We start from the raw sequence: 22,239 nt of genomic DNA, 5'->3' as shown, positions 1-22,239 counted from the left end.
AAAATCGTTTGTCACTCTCAGTACACGTAAACAGTGTATATGAGTCAGGAACAAAGTACAAAGAACCTTGCTGTATCCTACTAATGAATATTCATCATCACACAAACTAATGTGATTAAAGAGGAGTTATTGTATAGTAGTAACCTAAAGCTCTGTGATGTGCCCATATATGGACATGATGATGTCATATCACTACCATATTTAAGCATAACACTACCATTTGGTTACATCACACTTTTTTGTCACATAAAGTTTGATAGTGTAGACAGAGCTTTATGAAGGTTGTTATTAGTCATTCCAATTAAAGGAAATTAGAGACCACATATCTTTTGTTAGGATACATGAAAACAATATGCCTGTCCCATGTACACTTAGGCACCAGGAAACACTTCTTCTTGCGAAGGGAAACACTCATATCTAAGAGAATAACAGAAAATCCTTAAAAATTACTGAGGATGATTGTTGAATATGCCATGAATAGCTATACTGGTCCATAAGGTACTATTAAAACACAACTGTTTAAGACCTCCAGAATCTCATCTCAGAACTGGTGTACAAAGGCACATGTATCTATTATTGCTGCATATATCTTAAGTATTAATTTTTATTTATTATCAATTGAAATATTAAAGTAGGACAGGCATTTAACTGTATCAATGAAATTCTAAGCATGGACCGAGGCCTATTTATTTAAACGCACCGAACTCTAATTGTACGAGATAAGCCCTAGTGCCTGATAGTCATGCTCGTAAAGCAACCGGTTGTCATAACAACATGCAATTTGCGGCCATTTACAATATGATTTACTTCTACCACATGACACATAATGATACTAGAACTAGATGCCAACATGCCAGTTAAAACAACGATTACCAACTGAAAGCTATTTCTATCGGAAAGCAAAAGTAATTGTTTCGTTATAAATATTGTGTGGTTGATTTAATGTGATTGGTGTACCATGATTAGTTTAATGTTGTAGATAATCAAATATAAACATACTGAGGTAGATACTGTTGTGATTGGTCACTTCAAATGATTCCACAACTCTCATATTGACATTAATTACATGAACTATTTGGCAACTGTTCAATTTCTTTACAATCACTCCTATGACGTATAACTTGAAAAGGAGTTGATATATATATTGATATTCATACACACTGTGATTGATCATTTATAAGATGATTACATTGATACTTGATTATGCATGTACAATCATATTAATATTACTATCGCAAGCTGTTTAGAAACTTCTAAACAATCCCTTTACAATCTCTTTTATGTCACTGGAGATGAGAAGAGTTGAGATGATTGTAAACAAAACAATTGGTCATTCATAAGATGATTCTAACGAATGGTGTGACTCAGTTAGACCACATTATGCGACATTAATAGTTAACAAAAATGTTGTTGAATCGCAGAAAACGATGAAATGACGTTAACAAAAAGACTTGCACATAAAACTGTTTTTTCCCTCTATATTCTATAATTTGCACATAGCCGCGTTTCATATTGCATTGTAAATAAACATTTCTGTAAAATCTATGAAATTATACATTTAAATTAATTATACTTTAATTTATATACATTGTTACAATTTTATAATAATAATTCGGACACAATATAATATAAAGATTATTATTATATTATCATATATAACGATGCATCTCAAAACTGCAAATACAGCACCAAATCGTTAGTCAGATATAGATTCATTAAGAAACATCTTCAGTACTTGACCTTTGACACAAGACACAGGGAGGTCATCGGGTGCGTCAACGAAGACCTCCTCTGTGTTGTGTGCATGGTGAAACTGTTTTGCATGGAGATGAAAAATCCTTAACACATCTGTGAGCCTATTATACAAATGTAAAGAATATAAACCAATTTAACTTTTATCATCAATATATTTTTATATTATACTGGATTTATTTGAATAAACACCCCACTTTGAATAAACTCCTCCCTCGAAATAACCTTCTCCCCTCCCCCACCCAGACCACCCCACCCTGACAGAACATCATTTTTGAATAAATAAATTCATTGAATGACATGATCTACAATTATTTTGATACAATTTTTAATTAATTAATTTGTTGTATTTTTTGTTGTATTTTTTTCATATCTAGGGGATATTTATTTAATTATACATACCACATTACATAAAAAAAAATTCTTCCCCAGAATAAACGTTTCCCTCGATTAAACGGCCACCTAAAAACCTTCCTGAACAATAAATGCCCTGGTGCGTTTATTTGAATAAATACTATATTTGTGGTGTCACCTACCTGAAACTGTCTGGAATGCAGTCCCACAGGCTAGTGCAATATTCCTTAAATGCAGACTTGTCCTGCAATTAAAAAAATACTGTGATTAATCAGTATATCATTTGGATAATTGACCTATAAATTCAAATATCTGTAGCCAAATTTGGACTAATATTATTGTTCAAATAACAAAATAGCAGGAGGGCCTGTCTGGGAGATCTAGCTTGCACAAAACTTGTTTCTTAATAAATAAAGACCCCTTGTAAAAAAAATGCAACTCCTTCAGGACAACCCTTCAGGACAATGCTTTGTTGAGCATCTTTAATGATAAATTATAATATTGAAATGTCTTTAGTTTAAATGCTATTAATTCTACTTCTGGGGTTTGCAAGAGCAATTTTACAGCGGGCTTATTACCTTCACCAAAATGGTGAGAGGTTATGTGGTCGATCATGTGTGTGTTTATGTGTGTGTTTCTTTCTATATTTTTTACTTAGCAGGATTACTCAAAAAGTTAAAAAGTTTTCGTAAGATTTTAAAGTAAGGTTTCATAGCTGTATGGGAACACATCATTAAATTGTCATATGCCTAAGCGGAGGTTTGCGCTCTCTGAGTGCCCTTCTAGTTTTATTCAATCAGCTATAAATTTGCTATACCTTTGTGATACTGTTGACAAGAACAACAAAGAGTTCTTTGTGATGTTCTGTTCCAGTGTAGTTATGCAATAAATGTAGTGCATCCGCCCAAAGCTTTTGATGTATTAAAACTTTAAGGGCTTCCACTTCACAGTTAGTATCTTCACTGAAAGAAAAGAATAGAAAGTGAAATGGATATTCTAGCCGCCACCTCAACATGGCGGAGGGCTTGACACCACAGAACTCCGTGTTTAAAATAATTGTAATCAGCAATCTTTATTTCCATTCTCACATCACTTAATAATAACAATTTAAAAAAAAAAAGATCAAATATATAAAAAGTCAACATTAAAAATGTATTGTCTCCCTGAAAAAATAGTTTTTACAAATATTTTTGCTGAATATAATTTCGCATAATAGTTTTCCACTTTGACCAAAAATTGGAACGAAAAAATATATTTACCTGAAAAAACTGTAATTCAAAGCAAAGCAAATGAGTTTTTGGTTGAATTTAACCATTTTGTTGGTCAGTTTATAAGTGCAAATATTTTTTGTTTTCATTTTTTTTCTATGGAAGTGATTAACTTTATTAAAACCACAAAATAAACTATTTAAAATCTGATTTAATTAATCTTCATGTTTTTGGGGACAATACATCTTCAATATTATCAAACAACACATAAATTTGACAAATATTGCATGCAAATGAATTAAAATAGTAATATAAAATGGAAAAGCTCTGGTTAAAAATTATTACTATTGTAATTATTATTATTGTTTTTATTATTATATTATTGAACAAAATTGTACTCACTGTGTTCAGATACATACATTTTAAATTGTACATGTGTACGCTATATTATCATAACAATATAATTTATTTCTGCTTACCTTAAAATGATAAGATCTGCTTTAGCTCTGACAGCATCTGAAATTCTACGTGATCTGTGAAGATGTGGTAGTCCTGACCTTATTTGGTGCCACAATTGAAGCTGAAATCACATATAATCATGTTATATTTTTAATATTGTGTATATGAATCAAATGTGTTGCATAGCACTGTGTAAATTATATATTAATAATACTGTTAAATTATTAAACAGTGCTCATACTAGGAACTTGATCTCATAATCGCGTTGAGCATAGCTTATTGGGGAAAGTTCTGTATTACTGATCTCATAAGCGCGTCGAGCATAGCTCATCGGCGAAAGTACGGAAAATAGTACGGAACTACCGACCGATGTTCGACGCGATTATGTTCCGAATAATGAGCACTGTTTCTATAATTTTTTTTATTGTTATTTAAAATATTTAAATGACCGGATTCCTCCTACTCTTTACAATTTGAATCATTTTAAATAGAACATAAAATGTAAGAAAAAAAAAAAAATATATATATAAATATAATAAATAACTCACAGAATTACTTCTTCTGAAAAAAGCCGAAGAAGCAGTATCAGAATTCTTTAACTTCTGCACAAGATGAATGAAATTTATCTGCAAGTGAAATAATAGAACACAAAAGATGAATACAAAACAATATAATACATGCTATTTCAAAATTTCCAATTGAATAGCCTACATTGTCATATTAAAATTAATCGCTATTTGACCTAGATAGAAATAACCACGACAACGGTCATTAAGTAATCTAAGAGCATTTTCTAATCTAAAATATCAGTTTTAATAAACACTTTAGACGTATTTATTATCTCGATATAATACTCTTGGTGATATATTTATAAATGAAAACATATTATAAACAATGTTCATGTAGAAAAACAACAATATTATCAACGAGACAGCTTCTAAAATAACGCATTTATATAGGATTGCTAGTAATTTAATATGTGCTATTATTACACCTGAGTGTATCCTACCATTTGATTGGTTCATTTTGTATCATGTGCCATTTAGTTCTACTAAACAGTAAAAGTGATGTTTAATGGTGATATTGAATTGTACTATTTTTTCAGTTAAACAAAAATGTATGTGACAAAAAAATGTAATGTGCCCATGGAACAATACATTTATAGCTCCATGGTCATATTACTACCATATTTGGGCATGATTGAAAATGTTCATCTGGTTTGTAGTAATAAGTTATTTGAAATGTTCTTGTTGTCATTATTTCTGAAGAAGCTGTCCAATCAGGACAGCGAAACTGTCAAGGTTAGTTTACTAATTGTTGGTTTGAAAAAAAGAACATTTCAAATAACATATTTGGGCACATCACACTTTTTCAGAGTTAATAATCATTCTGCACATGCTCATGTTTCATGACTTTTTGTCTTGACAGCTGCATATGGCATGTTATGAAAACAAAAGTTGCACATTCAAGGCCTATAAATCATTAATATAACAGTCTAAGAATCTAAAATAATTAATGATAATGTACTGTAGATGGCTCTAGGATTCATGGCGCTCTAACAAGTCAAATAAAAGTGGAGAAAGAGAATTAAAAGGAGGTACCAGAATATGAGGGCATTCAATGAAGATTAGTTTGCAGATGAAAGAGAACAAGGGGAATGATGTCGATGACATTGTTACTGTTGTGCTTCCAAAGACATCATTCAGGTACTGAATAGCCTTCTCTTGCTCAACCTCATCTGCCGTGTGCAGGAACCATTGACCTATTTTGGAAAAAAAATTAATTAGTTTGTGAAGAATTACTTTTTAAATTATACTACAGAAAGAAGAGTTTAAATGCCAATGTACACAGATGAGAGTTAATGGTAGGCGGAAAACCATGTAGCTTGTCTAATGTAGAATATGTATCTATCCTTAGCAGGTTTTCACGCAACCACCCATTCCGTCCATGTGTTGTGTAAATGGTCATAAGACATAAATGTTATTTCCACCGTTCATCTGTGTAAATTGTCCTTAAGAAAGCAATCACCAAAAAGTCTATCTTGACAGAGTGTCCCCAAGCGGGGTTCAACTGTTTGTAATATTTTAAAGAAAAAAAACAAAAAAACAAATCACCTTACCATTTGCAAATCTTCCTAACTGAAGATACCGTAGTAAAATGTCAAGTACCTTACAAGGGTAATTCTGGGCCAGCACTTCCATCTGACGGTATTTGTAATCTAAAGTATTTAAAAATCCAACATTTATAATAAAATAATTGGTAAATAGGTGTGTTATTATATTATAGCATTTAATTAACAGATAGATTTTGAAAACAATAAAAAAAAATTGTTCATACACATCCAACAAGAAACTCGCAAATGACATGATGATAAAGGCTAATTTATCATGCTAATAAAGTCTTATTTGAGTGAGGCTTAGGGAGAGGCATACAAAGTTTTGCAGGTTACAACCCTGGTACTAGGTCAGGAGTGAACCCTGGTACTAGGTCAGGATTGAACCCTGGTACTAGGTCAGGAGTGAACCCTGGTACTAGGTCAGGATTGAACCCTGGTACTAGGTCAGGATTGAACCCTGGACTTTGGGATTGGAAGGCAAGCACAGTAACCGTCAAACCACAGTTCCTCAACTAATTTCTTACCAATTGAGAGTATTGAAGAATCCTGAAGTAGAAATAAAACTTCATCATAGAGAAAAGATGGTGATGATTTTCCTTCCTGCAATAAAGGCAAATCATTTATTTAAATATCTTTGAAATATATTGAATATACAATGATGGATCCAGGGGGCAGGGAGCGCTAGGGACTTTGATATCTATTTTGACCAGAAAATTTGAGACAAAAAAAGAGATCTGTTGGGGTGGCAATGCTACTCAAATGGTCAAGAGCAGGGTTGATTGCCTTGTAAGAAGAGCGGTAGTGGTAATTGATGAGGATCAGCAGTCAGAGTCTGTCTACTTTAATTTACGAATTAACTTGGTAAGATGTTTGGTGGTGTTTGTCAAGATGCAAGTCATCCGCTCCACCACCGATACATCACCTTTCAGCGAAGTAGCAGATCCTGATTTTTCTCACCAGTCGTTACTCCTGCTCATTGGTGCCATCAAGCACAAAAATATTTTATTTTAATTATTGAACATTTTGTATTTTTTATATTATTTTATTATTTTGTATTTTAATATACGTATATTGAAAATTGTGAGCATCTAGTACAGTTAGGAATGAATAAAGTTTTACTTTAACTTTGAGATTGGGATTGACTGTGGTTTCCCCTTTGAGTTGCACATTCTGCAGGCTTTGTTATACAAATAGGTACGACTCGACAATTTTGCATTTCTGAAATTTAACTTTTTGATCGATCTTTACAAGACAAAGCTCTTTGAATTGTTGTCTAATTTGCAAAAAAATTCTAAAAGTTTCGTAATTTTTTTATCGATATTTTTAGGGTTATATTGACGCTATTATACTGACCTCTTGTTTAAATGACATAAGCTGAGAGTACTGTGTATTGAGGTCCTTAAACTGACTGAGCAATGAGTCCATACTCTCACTCAAGTCACTCTCAAGTTTGTTATCAGAGAACAGTGAGCACAGTCTCTCCTGCTCATTTACTACAGCATCTGGTTTGCTGCCCTCTTTATTCTACAATAAAAGTACAGTTGTGTGGTAACAAAGGAATTAAATACATGTATATAATTCTTTTCATATACAAATCTTCATTTGGCAATGACTAGATATTAGTGGTTGTTAGGAGTATTGTAGTTTTGCTAGTTGTAGAACAGCCCTCCTTATTCGTAACCTTAGTCTGTGATTTTCCGAAATTCCTTCAGCTTTTCAGGTAAAATGATCATATACGTGAGAAAGCGCAAACCCACCGTCATTGTGGACGCTCTCACAGCACTGAAGATTGGTTTGTAAACATGTCCAAATGTTGTATATAATATATAATAATACCCTAGATTTATAAAGCGCTTAATGTTATGAAACCTCTAAGCTCTGTACATATAAATTTTTAATTAAACATGTATGGAAACATACTCCCATTATGCAGCTAGTAATCAGCGCAAAGTTGTGTCTTGACCTTACCAGGTACCCATTTTTACAAGTTTTTATGTCAAGTACAGAAGAGGCAGACACGTTAAGGTGAAAACGAGTAATGTATGTGGGATATTAAGTAGTGACATTTTCAACATGCTAAAATGCAAAACATCAACTGTAATATTTTTGTCTATAAAGCTCTGTCTATCTCTGACTCTCAAACAAAAAAAGTGTGATATGCCCAAATATGGTAGTGATATGCCCAAATATAGTAGTGATATGCTCAAATATGATAGTGATATGCCTAAATATGGTAGTAGTATGCCCAAATATGGTAGTGATATGCCCAAATATGGTAGTGATATGCCCAGATATAGTAGTGATGTGCGCAAATATGATAGTGGTAAGCCCAAATATGATAGTGATATGCCCAAATGTGATAGTGATATGCCCAAATATGGTAGTGATATGCCCAAATATGGTAGTGATATGACATTATTGTATATAACAGTAGAAGTCTATATTACCTGTTGCAAGAGTGCAAGCAAGATTGCAGGATTCTGAAACATTTCTGGTTTCAAAAGTTCTGTAGTTGTAGACATCGTATTCATGTCACCTGACTTATCAACGACTAACATCTGTTTGAGGGCGACATTACTAGCAAGTCTGTCTTGGCCGAACTCTTCTAGTTGGCAGCTGTCTTGTAGCTTGTCCACATCTGTCATCTGCATACAATACAAATGAAGGTAAATATTAAAGAAACAGTGACTGCTTTGTCCTGTATTGTAATGCATGTTATCTAATATTAGGAATACCAATTAGGATTGCCAAGAGTTAAAATAATTGTTCTTCAGAGAGGTGGAACCTTCTTTGACATGACACTAAAACACAAGAGGTTCGACACTAAAACACAAGAGGTTCTACACAAACAAAGTTCAGAAGTGGAGACATCAGACAGGATGCAGAAAAAAAAACAGAAAAAATGTTTTCACTTAAAATGACACAGTTAAATTCAACCAAAAACCCATTGGCCGGCAGACAATTTGTTTATTTTATTGCTTTAATTTTTTTTTTCCTGATCCAATTTTTGGTCAAATTGAATAACTATTATGCGTCACATTGACATTAAAATGGCATATTCAACAACATCATATCATTAATATACTATACTAAATAATAATTTTACCTGCAATTCCCACATTCCTTTGCAACTCCATACTCCAATGCTGGGCACTGGACCAAACCCTCTCCACATGTGGATATCACTATCACCCAGACTGTGCATGTCAATCTCCTGTGTAACGTTTCCAGACTTCAAACAATACATCCTTATGATTATGAATATATACAAAAAACAAATTAGTACAAAATGTGACAGTACTGTCTATGTATTTTAGTTTTATATTTCCAAACCACACAAAAGAAAACACATAACTTGGATGGAAGCAGGATGGAAACCCATGCTGTCCAAACTAAGTATTATAGGCTTACAGTGCTGTATTGGACACCAGAACAATGTTAGAACCATGACAGGATTTGAACAAAGGAATCTGGGGTTGCCAAGCAAGCAAGCATGTCAGCAGTGCCACTAACTATAAATATGTTGTTAAAAGGCCAATTTACAATTTATAAGTGGTAAACAGAAAACAACAATCTATGTTATTGTATGTTATTTACACAAAACGCAGAGCGTACAGGCGTTGATCGGAAACCCATTTAGGATATACGGCTTTACCACGTTGAAACACCGGTTCTCGTCAGATCACCGAAGTTAAGCAACGTTGGGCCTGGTTAGAGATTGGATGGGAGACCATCTGGGAATATCGAGTGCTGTATATGGAGCTGGGGTCCCGTTAGGCATTTGAAATCAGCATTGCTGACTCTTATAGCAGCCCCTGCATCTAGTATCTGCCTCAGACATGGACACTGGACGAGAGAAGCCCTTGATCAATGTTAGGACCAATCAAGGTGCTTTAAACAGTCCTGGCTTTGTTTGTATCAAACCTGTTAATGGCGGTAATTATCGCTGTTGGTTTCGATTGAATAAAATAAATAAATAAAAATATACAAATTCTACATGGGATAAGCATGCGGTTTCAGCTTAGCGTTACCACTTGTCTGTGTAAATTGGTCTTAATGCAATTACAAAGTATTTCTTCATTTAAAATGAATGAAGTACAGTTGGGTCTAAGGGCTCGTTCAGGAGTAGGTATTAACCTGGGCAAGTTGGTTTCTTAGGCCAATTATCGCTGACTTTGGTGGGTAGGTCACCAACTTACCTGGGTAAATAAATAAGCATTAATAGCCCATAAGAAACATCAGTATTGGCTTAGTCTGTGCGGCAGCAGTGGCCTGATTTTAAACAAACATATAATTTACACATTCACCTTATTCTTGACTGATCTACAGCAACAAGTCTGTTTCTGAAGACTACGAATAATTCTTGTTCAGAGTACTGGTAATTTTTTAGCCATATGGTTCTTTTAATCTCTAAATAAGGAAATAACATTATCAATTTTTATTAATGAAGTATAAGTATAAATGAGCGAAACGTCCCCATAATAGTGTCCCCTGAAAAGGGATTTCCCAAAGGAGTGGTTCTACTGTAGAACAACCCATTTTTGGACACCTGTTTTAAGCTCTGTCTACACTATCAAACTAGGTTGATAAAAAAAAAATGTTATGTGCCCAAATATGGAAGTTATATGCTGAAATATGGTAGTGATATGACGTCATCATGTCCATTATGTGGACACATTTGTGTTGTCAAGTTTGAGAGTGTAGACAGAGCTTTAGGGTGAACTTCTTTCTAGTGCCAAAAACAAGAACAAATATATCTGAAATATTTTTAGGTCTCTTCTCCTACAGACAACCTTGAGTCGAGTGGCCAAGCGGTTAAGACAGGGGACACCACGACCCATGGCTATACAATAAGTACAGGTTCAAGTCACTCCTCGACCATTGTTCTGGTGGTAGAACAACTTCTCAGATAAGGACTTGAAGTCCAGTGTACACATCTGGCTTGTGTGCACTCTAAAGAACCCAGTTCATCTTTGGAAGAGAAGGGAGTTACGCTGGTGTTCTGGTCCATTCGTTGTAGACAGACGAACGGGTGCCGCTTGGTGGCAGCAATTGACACAAACCTCAGACGTCTTTCTTCTCCTCAGGAGGGAAGAAAGTTATTGTATGTGCCGTCCACACCTGTGCGCAATTTAGCTCAGTTATGCTGCAAGTCACAGGTTATTCCCCACATATATATATATTTTTGGCCACAATAATACAATCCATTGATACATACTGCTTTCTTCACCCAGAATATCCACCTCTCCATCACTGTGTACAATCAGTAGCTCTTTATCGATTTCATTTATAAGCTTTGAAATTACTCTACAGCTGTTGACCTAGAATTATAAAACAAATTTAACATAATAATATGCCAAGCAATGTTCAATTTTCTCAAATCTCAAACATAAATTCCAGCTTAAGGGTGGTACATTGAATTTTGATTTACTGTTGATGTTACGCTATAATATTTATTTAGTAATTCAACAATTTTTTATGAGGGTGGTAATTAGGGACCCTCACAAAATACAATTTGACAAGACATTAATATGCAACTTTATTTTATGCGTTTTATGTGTTGTGTTAACAGTACCGTTATGTTCTCAAGAAAATGACCATTTTAAAATAAATGTTTATTGAACTTGAAAACTAAAAATCAAATTTAAATAAATAGCATTTCTAAAAATTAACAAAATAAAATAAAGAAAAACAAATTAGAATCAAAAGGGAAATCAATTAAAACAATAAATTAAATTGGCCATCTCAGAGAGAAAAGACAGGAGATAGGAAGCAATATATTTTGATGGCAGGATAGAATTTGGTTAAGGTTAAACATGGATGTGAAGGTCCTTAAATTTAAGTAAATATCTGTAGTAATAAAATTAGGGAAATAAAAAAAAAAGCTATAAAGGCTATACATATTAAACTCCTATAATTTAAAATGGTGTTACAATATATACCATTAATACACATGTTTGCATATTGAATGAGGATACATACTTGGGACCAGATATGAATAAGATTTCTCGCGACTAGTTTGAAATCTATGCTTTGTTCTTGTCTGTTATCACCAACTTTCTTGCCTAATATGCAAGTCCTTATGGAAAACTTGCCTCCAATACCATTGAGATACAGAACAAAAAATAGACCAGGAGGACCAGAGTTGCTGGAAAAAGCATAAAACATAATAGGTTTTATTAAAATCATACATAATTTACACCATTTTTTAACCAACAGACGACACAAAATGTTAAAATTCATGCATTTATTTGTCTCAAAATAGAAAAACACCAAGGTAATGCAAATAAAGACTGTTTCAACTATCGTTTTTTGTAAAAAAAATAAAAGTTTAATTTTCAGCCTGTTATTGTTTTTGGTTACCAATGCCACTATCTGATTTTGATTACATGTGCCACATATATCTATTACCTTGGCCAAATGTATATCCTATCGTTAATTTCATAAAAGTCTACTTCTGGGCAATTTGAAAGAAGTGTCTGCACAGGCCCAATATTTGTTATATCTTTTCCACCTAAACAAGAAAAATGTTAAAAGAAATTAACAATACTATTATTGATTCTTAGGAAAGTGTTATGTATCTTTCAATGTTTCTTTCCTTATTCAGGAGGACACCCCTGTTAAGGAGGACACCCCTATTAAGGGGACACCCCTATTCAGGAGGACACCCATATTTAAGAGGACACCCCTATTAAGGGGACACACCTATTCAGGAGGACACCCCTATTCAGGAGGACACCCATATTTAAGAGGACACCCCTATTAAGGGGACACACCTATTCAGGAGGACACGCCTATTCAGGAGGACACCACTATTCAAGAGGACAACCCTATTTAGGAGGACACCACTATTCAGGAGGACACCTCTATTCAGGTCGACACCCCTATTCAGGGGGACACCACTATTCAGGACAATCCTATTAAGGGGACACCCCTATTTAGGAGAACACCACTATTTAAGAGGACAACCCTATTAAGGGGACACCAATTAAGGGGACACCCATAATCGGGAGGTAACCCCCATTAAGGGGAGACCACTATTCAGGAGGTCACCTCTATTAAGGGGACATATTCCGGCGATACAATTGCGGTGCAATAATATTTTAACATTAAGGCTAGCCCCTATTCAGTGTGGTCCTGATGCTGTGAGATACTCTATTTTTGTAGCTAAAATAATTGAGTAGTCCGAGTATGCCACAAACCTTTTTCCAATGATCTAATATTCACTGAATTACTGCAGTCATCCTCTGGATCTGGGTTCTTTTCCAACCAAACCACTTGGTTACGTTCTTCTAGTATAACCACTCTAGAAATGGTGGCGCCCTTCGTTTTGCAGATTGAGAATTGGTGAACTTTGCTCCACGAGTGACTACCGGTAATGTGTTTCCAGATTTCCACATCACCATCTTCGTGAAACTGAACACAAAAAAAAGTTATACTTAGCAAGAAGATGACTCAAAATATTGGGAAATTTCCACAAATAAATGGGAGATTTGGGAGTGGAGTTGTGGCTTGGTGGTTATGATGCTTGGCTATCAATCCAAGGGTCCTGGGTTCAAGTCCTGTCATATGTCAGGATTTTTTCTATTCCCCAAGGACTTTGTTTATGTAGAGCATCTAGTGTATATGTCTGTCTGTCCAAACAGGATTGCCACCTTTAAGAAGGACAGTGAATGAATTTGCTTATAGTAATCCTTATCAAATGGATCAATGCTCATGGCGCTGTGGACTCAGATGTTACACTTTTCTAAGGGTCACGTCATCTGTCCAGTCAAATTCCTTACTACTGTACCACATCACTACACTCTCAAATTAGATCTATTTTTGTATATAAGTAAAATTGTAAATTCTTACTATAAAAGCAACATTCCAATTTGCTCGTAGAACATGGACATGTATTATCGGTGAAATGCCTGACAGAAAGAAGGTAAATGGCTTACACACTGTAGAAGTCTGAGGAGAAATAAAATTAGACTCTGTATAAAGAAATTACAGTGGTAAAACACCAGAGCAGTGGGGGTAACGCAGTGGCCGGAGGCCCCTGATTTAGTAGCCAACACTGGAGGCAATGGGCGTTCTTAGCCTTTTTTAAACATATTTTAATGCCTGTTATTTCCTCTGGGGCCTGCTCAGAGGCCCCGTAAGCTCCAGGGCTCCTAGGTTTAGCCAGTGAGCGCTCATAGCCGTTACACCACTGGAGACAAGATGCATTGCCATACACATATGAAATGTGTGGCCTATATCATTGTATGATTAAACAAATTAGAAAAATGTCGCCTAAAATCAATTAATTAATCAAAAAGTTGGCACAGCCAGTACAACTAGCCTATTCGCATAAACTTTGCAGTCAATGGGTTAAAGGATTAAATAAAAAAAGAAACATACAGTACCTTAGCGTCTACTGGGAAAGCATCAAACACCTGTAGTGTTTGAATATCCTTCTGCATAAATAGGTGTCCAGGTGTGCAGAATAATTTGAATATGTCATTACTTTGAAAGACTGTTTCAAGCACCTGAAGAACAAAACAGAATATTCTATATTATTTGACTAATGAATAGAGTAAATAAAAATGATAAACGAGGAAAGTTTAGAGTGCACAAGATAAACACACAAAACAGATTGCCAGTATTAAAAACACATACTGTAGGCCTAGATATAAATAATAAGACAACAAATAGCGCATACTGTTGCAGGCTGGTAGTTGATATGACTTGAAACTTTGCGGAACTTAAACATCATCTAAATAAAGATATATATATAATTTAGGCATAGGCACTTTGACTTCACTGTTTTCAAGGACAGTGTAGATAGCACTCGGACAACAAACATAGTTCATTAGTAATACTAGGCTTCATAATATAGTAGTAACTACTACTTAGGACTGGAATGTAAATAGTTTTTTATTCATTACATATGTTAAACACATTCATGAGTTGGGTACTACAGTACTATACTAAGCTAAATTATATACTGTACTTCTACTGGTGGGGTTCACACTAATTATTAATCTATGCTTAGAAGTGATGGTAGGGTTCTGGGATATAAAATCTTATCAAGACAAATTATACAATACATGCACTTTAATAAAGTCTAAAATACAGTGGCTACGTCTACACCTAGTCGTGGATGGAATTCCTGTGCTATATCTATGCCCATTGACCCAATTGGGCCTCAGGCCCTCTTTCTCGGGCCTCAGGCCTTGTATGTAACCTAAAAGAAAACATCCGTCTAGGGAAATGGCGAGAAAGATGATGTTCAACAAAGAAGATGGTGAGTAAAAAAAACAACAACAAAAAAACCCAGGTACTACCCATTCAGCCATCCGACAGGCTTATGATGCACCGATATCATAACACATATAGTCTTTTATCAAAAACCATAGGGGGTGTTATATAGGCGTAGTATATAGCCTGGAGATTGTATCTAGGCCTATGACTAGACTGGTTTACGATGAAATCGGTCGCGCTTGAAATCGGTCGCGTTTGAAATCGGTCGCGATAAAATCAACTTCCGGTATTTTGTATGGCGCGCCGCTAGAGCTATACTTTTGATGAAATCGGTCGCGTTTGAAATCGGTCGTGCTATTTTGTATGGATCGAGCGGGATGCATGCTAGAGCGGGATATACATTTTTCGTTTATATAGATTTAATTGCTATTTTTTAGGAACTAGATTATTTATGTGGATATTTTTTACTTGGTTAATAAATATTTATTATCAATCATTAAATTAATTTTTTTTTTGTATTTCACAGGTCTCGGAGAAGGACTGTGTCTGTTCAAAATGGCCATTTCTAAACACGTTTAAATATTATATTAGGCATAATGTTATATTAGGCATATAATAATTTACCTCTATTTATATGTACTGTAATTAATACATTATATAGAGAATATACGTCTGTCGTGTCTTTTATTATGCAAACAATTACGTAAGAGAACAATTTATTTAAAAACAAGAATTTTTACAATATAGCCCGTAAAGCCAGCGTATCCATTTTTATACTTATGCATACTGTGGCAGATTATATCATATCCATGTCGTTAACAACATACTATTCGATCACCTTATTTTTATTTCTATTTTATTTCTCCGTTATGTAGGATAAAATTAAGTGTATAATGATTATTGTTGAGGCAAATCACGTGTATATTTTTATTTCTAATGTTTAAAATAGATTTTAGTAAAATGTGATCGTGCAGTACAGCTGTTTCCTCTAACAATACGTTATTTTGCTGACGGGGTTTCCCCTTTTTAAAAAACACGCACTTGTTAGTGTGTCAAATCATGTACAAAACACGTACGATCGTTGTCCATGGCGAGGTAAAGATGACGTCTATTACTAATAACCAACCATACGTTTGAAACGTCTATAGGCCTTCTGCACATGTTTTTGTGAAACGATCCAATGAGCTATAGATGCTCGACGCGATTATGAGATCATGTTCATTCATTCATTCTTTATTTAGCCTTTAAAATCGAAATACATTTAAAACATAGGTAACCAAATCACGACACGTGGAAATCTAAGGAGGCAAGGATAAGCAAAAGCAATTAAAATCGCTGTAGCTCACAGGCTTGCTTATCCATAATAATTCCGAATAAAGCACTTTTTCTATAATTTGACAGTATTTATATATAATTTACGTATATACGTCGGCGATACTATAGATTTTAATTTGAATATCTTTTATTTCTTCATTTATAATAATCATTTAATGTAAATAATTAAGTAAGTGCAACTCAGTGCCTCACATTCATACCCCGTTCGTAAATATAAATGTTTAAATATCAGTGCAGATTACCTTTGAGAATCGTGTCTACCTTTATTATCCATACATTATTATTCTCACATCTATCATTGTACATCATAGTCCTACTGTAGGCCGGTAGATTGATTTATAACGGCATATTATCTATATTTTTTATTAATATCCTAAAACCATACGTAATTGTTTGCATAATAAAAGACACGACAGACGTATATTCTCTATATAATATATTAGTTACAGTACATATAAATAGAGGTAAATTATTATATGCCTAATATAATATTTAAACGTGTTTGCCATTTTGAACAGACACAGTCCTTCTCCGAGACCTGTGAAATACAAAAAAAAAATTAATTTAATGATTGACAATAAATATTATTAACCAAATAAAAAATATCCACAAAAATAATCTAGTTCCTAAAAAATAGCAATTAAATCTATATAAACGAAAAATGTATATCCCGCTCTAGCATGCATCCCGCTCGATCCATACAAAATAGCGCGACCGATTTCAAACGCGACCGATATAATCAAAAGTATAGCTCTAGCAGCGCGCCATACAAAATACCGGATGTTGATTTTATCGCGACCAATTTCAAACGCGACCGATTTCAAGCGCGACCGATTTCATCCGACACCACTAGACTAGGCCTAGTTAGGGCCTTGCCCTTAGGCGTATGTTATTAAAATGCATTGTAAAAAATAAAAATGTTATGTTTATGCACGACGGTAGACGATAGCCTCGTGATCATCCTAACTTAACACTAACACTAACAGGGTAGGCTTAGCCTGGATAGGAACCACTACACCCTACCTACCTAGGGCAGGGCCAGCCAGGCCTAACTATTGGCCTAGACTAGCTAGGCCTAGGCCTAGCCTAGTATTAAATTAGTAGGCCTAGCCTAGTAGTAGGCCTATCCTGTAGAGCCTAGCTTCTCTATACAAGCAAGGGTTTATTTGGTGGTTAATAGATCTGAATTATAATAATATTAACCAAATTACAGAATATTACGCTTTTCCTCCTTTCTGTTTTGCCTGTTGTGTTTTTGTCACATGTGGTTTGTTTGTTTGACACGCACGCCCTCTTTGGTCATAACAAAATTAATATTTTGACATTTTTAATACAAAACAAATTAATAATAAATAGGATGTCTACAGTAACTATAATATCTAATAGGCGCCTTCAACTTTCACGATTCCTTTCACTAAATCATTATAGTTGTATTGAGTGTATACAATAAAATAGGTAAAAAACTGTGTAAACTCCATATGTCACCGAAATTTGATATTAATTTTGTTACCCAATCCCTGTGTTTATTGTTTTTGAGGTTTCAACAATATGCACGGTAAGACAATTACAATTACTTTGTCGAAAACTGTTCACGAAAGAGACGATGTACCATTTTTTGGAAATTATGTAACTAAAAGTGCGTAGACGTACCTATTGAGTAAAATGAATGAGGATAAGTCGACTATTATACTTACCGGTGTTTATTTTATAAACATTGTGATACCGTCACAGCAAAATGACACTAATGATACAGATAATTTGTTTGTTTTTAGTTCACGTAGGCCTAAAGTTTGTATCGTTACATGAAACCAAAGGCCTAGTACCTCGAGAGCTTAACTGCGAAGAAGATAATACAGAATCGGACTGCAAAACCTGTATCACGAATTTGTTTAAGGTAACCTTAAACAAGTGGAAAGGTTCTGATGATCTGCAAGAAAAAACAGGTTACAGCCATGCTTTAGTTGAGTTGCTTTTTGTCTTTGATTCCAGCTTTCAAAAACAATTTGGGAACAATTCCAGACGTTTAGAACATATTGTTCGTTGGCTAGTAAACAATGTAAGTAACTTATCAAAGTTGCAGACATCCATAGTCTGGCTTTCAACATTTTCTGACAGAAAATTGTTAGTTACGCAATACTTTAGACATGGGCATCATCAATACATTAGAGATATTGTAAGAGTGCGCCATACAAAGATCACAATATGTATTTCGACCTAATATTATTAGTAAAGATTAATATTTTGGAAAACATTCATGTGTACTACTTGAGTTCAAAATACAGTTTCCTGATAAAAAAAACTCGACTGGTGGACTAACATAAGAAGGATAGAGTACTGACAGACGCACCGCCCACCGTATATCCCACTTTTTTTATTGCATTTTTAGCAGAACGGTTTTTTGACCAAAATACTGAAAAAGTCTGCATTTGACAGGCGTGTTAAATACGTGTTTCGTTGTGATTTCTGTTACATTTAAATGTATGTACATTTAAGTCGAATAAGAGGCCTTTGTACTGGTATCTAAAGTGGTGTTTTTTTTCTCTTTTTTTCATTTAAAGATGAAGACGATCTTCGAAAACTCTACCCTCGCCAATCCAAATTTAAGTGTTAGACTTGTAGATGTGATTCTAGCGACAGATTTGATAGCTAATAAGACAGATGAATTGGTTTGTATAGGCCTAAACATTGTATTAAAATAAATGTACCCCGATGAAATCGCATAGACTTCTAAATAAAGACCACTAACTGCTTTTAAGGTGACCAACATTGAATTTATTGGTCTTCAATAAGACAAATTCTTTCAAGACACTTTACTAAAGCTAATTTGACTAAAACAGTGTGATGTGCCAAAATATGGTAGTAATATTACGTCATCGTGTCCATATATGGGCACATCACATTTTTGTCACATAAAGTTTGATAGTGTAGACAGAGCTTTGCGTTTGCCTCTCCAGAGGTACCTGGTAGGATCAATTACTGCAACATTATGGGGAGTAGTGTTCCAAAGGTGTTGGACCCAATAATTGAGAATGTATTTTCCCCTATTACAAGGAGTGTGGTTAGACTTAGGCTTGGTTTCCAGGACGCAACGTGCACAGCAAAGTTGACGAAAAAGTACTGCGCTTACGTCAACATTTCGTTCACATGGGAAACAATCATCAACATCGATATTGTTCTCAAGTTGCCTTTGTAGAAAGTCTTGCGTTGTGTTAAGCTCTGTCTACACTATCAAACTAGTTTGACAAAAAAAGTGTGATATGTCCAAATATGGTAGTGATATGCTAAAATATGGTATCATCATGTCCATATGGGCACATCACATTTTGTGTCACATAAAGTTTGATAGTGTATACAAGGCTTTAATAATAATATTGATTAATAATAATAAGAGTTAATCTTTACTTACAGAAAGTAACTACAAAGTCAAGGAGATTGCATATTTCTAAAACAAAATATGTAGATGGACACGCCGTATTAAAACGCTACATGTCTACTTTTAACAGACTGGCCATCAAATTCGACCATTGTATTATTTTGACCAGGTAAATGCCTCTAAATTCGAGTAAAGTGAAGGCTATTTACCCAGGTAGGTTAGGTACAACCCACAATCATTATTGATAATTGATTGCGAGTATGCGACCAACTTACCTGGGTAAATAACTAAATCCGAATGGGCCTTAATCGTTTGGGGATAGACTTTAAAAACGTTAAATGACACGAAAGAGAAAAAACAAAAACGTTAAATGATTTGACTGCACAAGACAAGATGTTTTATTATTTCCCAACAGCTAAGCTCATATTCTCAGAAATCTAGTCTTCTAAAAGGCCAACTCAGACTGCGTCGTACGACGAGGCCCGACAAGTCTTCTCGTCGGGAGAAAATGAAACATAATGTTCTCCCGACGACCAAAAACTACGCCTGACGCTATGACGGGATTCAACTCAGACAGAACCGATGAGTCGGCCCTCGTCATTCGACGTGACGATAATCCATAGTATGACAATGATTTGAACCACCTTCGATATAACATCATAAGATTAATTTTATATTTCATACTTCTATGTCATAGTCTTGATCTTTGGAAGATGGAAAGTCGTAGTAGTGTACAAAGTGATATTGATGGTAGGTATAGTTTAACATGAATTTAGATTTTTCCTTTATTCCGAATATAATAATCTGTCTGCGAATAACACGGAATTGGTCGGTCTCGGATCTCACTGAAAAAGACACAGGCGATTGATTCGATCTAGGCCTACCCCATTTAACTACATTGCAATCGTCCAATCATTTTGTCTTGTAGGTTGTAGCTACCAATCATCAACTTGTATGTATGAACGATTTTCATTGGTCGAATATTCTGAAGATCTGTACATGCTTTTGCGCACATGTTTGCATGAATTAGCGCACGGGTAATTTTCTCAAGTTAATGAAGTAAACTTTGACCTAGGCGTTATTCTTGTCTTCGTATTTGTACCTAATCGAGACCTGAGATTGTTGTCAGTGCAAAACCCTTAGGCCCGTTATTCATGAAAGGGGACTAACTTTAGTCCTGGACTATCTCTGGGATACTGGCCTGGATTATCCTAAAACGGTATTCATGAAAGGGGGACTATCTTTAGTCCTGGACTAAACCTGGACTAAACCTGTACTAAAATCGGCAAAATATAGTTCATCAAAGTTTTAGATCCATAAGCTCTTTGATTGTCTGCCACCAGTGGATTTGTTCTTTCTTACAGACTTGGCGGATATCATGACGGAGAGTCAGACGTGCCATTCAGACTGGCCAATCATTGCCATCCACGTGATGGATTCATTATGGGTATGCCTATTGCAAATGGGCTGACGTCAAACTTCCTTAAATTTTCAAATTGTACTTTAGAAGATTTTGTTTTGTTTTTAAGGTTAGTCATAGTATTTCATAGTATAGTATTTCATAGTATATTTCATATTGTGATAAAAGCATTATTAATGCTTATAATAATAGATTTTAAATCATAGCTGAGATGTTACATCAGATCATATATAGGCCTAGTAAATTTGCATACTTGGTTCACATGACGTGACGCAAGAGTGTACGCGCAAGTGAATTGACCAATCACAAGCGACAGTTCGGATAACCCATCGCGTTGTGATTGGTCTAATTACGTCCTTGCGTCCTGGTAACCAGGTTTAGTACTTAAAAATCGTTGTCAAATTTATACCGGTACAGTACTTTGTTCACAGATCAAGAAGAGCATCTTGTTTGTATAATAATTGAAGTGAAGAATACACTGGCAAATAAAGCTAATGCTGTTAAGGTCATTTGTAATTACAAACATCAATTTAGAATTCACACCAGGCTAATGGCAAATCCAATCACTCAAATGCCAAGTTGGAGCAGTGGGCTGCTTAAATTGAATTTATATAATTTCACAAACAAATTAATTATTAAAATCGACAGAAATGTTGTAAATTCTATCCTCATGGTGAAATATATATAGATTTATAATACTTTCCGTATTTATTTGAATAAACTCCCCCACAAATAAACGTAAACCCCGCCCCTCCTCCGCAAAAGAACATCGTTTGAAATAAATTCCCCCTCAAATAAACGCCCGGGGGCCTTTATTTTCCCCCTGCCTATACACACATTCTTGCATTTTAACACATTTCTGTTTGTAGTAGAATTCATTGACTTCCATGATTTACAATTGACCAAGCATTTGATACGGGGCGTTTATTCGAATAAATACGGTAATCAAAGTTTTTAAACGCTTGCATCGTCGGCACTTCATACAGTAGTATCA

General features: G+C 34.7%; 1 protein-coding gene and 1 pseudogene across 1 annotated transcript; one reads left to right on the top strand and one right to left on the bottom strand.

Moving 5' to 3' along the window:
* Nucleotides 1-650: 650 nt before the first annotated feature.
* Nucleotides 651-17,696, bottom strand: LOC144848478 (uncharacterized). Its single transcript, XM_078705237.1, has 20 exons — nucleotides 17,656-17,696; nucleotides 14,576-14,629; nucleotides 14,280-14,402; nucleotides 13,744-13,842; nucleotides 13,092-13,305; nucleotides 12,301-12,403; nucleotides 11,872-12,037; nucleotides 11,108-11,210; nucleotides 10,197-10,299; nucleotides 8,996-9,137; nucleotides 8,337-8,534; nucleotides 7,243-7,413; nucleotides 6,414-6,489; nucleotides 5,893-5,991; nucleotides 5,375-5,535; nucleotides 4,322-4,399; nucleotides 3,794-3,894; nucleotides 2,924-3,068; nucleotides 2,289-2,350; nucleotides 651-1,856 (listed from the first exon to the last, which is right to left on the bottom strand). Exons 2-20 carry the CDS (start codon nucleotides 14,627-14,629, stop codon nucleotides 1,697-1,699), a joined length of 2,358 nt encoding a protein of 785 aa, XP_078561363.1. The 5' UTR covers nucleotides 17,656-17,696; the 3' UTR covers nucleotides 651-1,696.
* On the top strand, nucleotides 9,531-9,648 carry LOC144849286 (5S ribosomal RNA; annotated as a pseudogene).
* Nucleotides 17,697-22,239: the final 4,543 nt, after the last annotated feature.

Source organism: Antedon bifida, chromosome 7 (genome assembly GCF_963402885.1).
Source record: "Antedon bifida chromosome 7, ecAntBifi1.1, whole genome shotgun sequence".
NCBI lineage: Eukaryota > Metazoa > Echinodermata > Crinoidea > Comatulida > Antedonidae > Antedon > Antedon bifida.
Note: the sequence above shows the minus strand (reverse complement) of the source record. Positions and strands in the feature narration are given on the sequence as shown.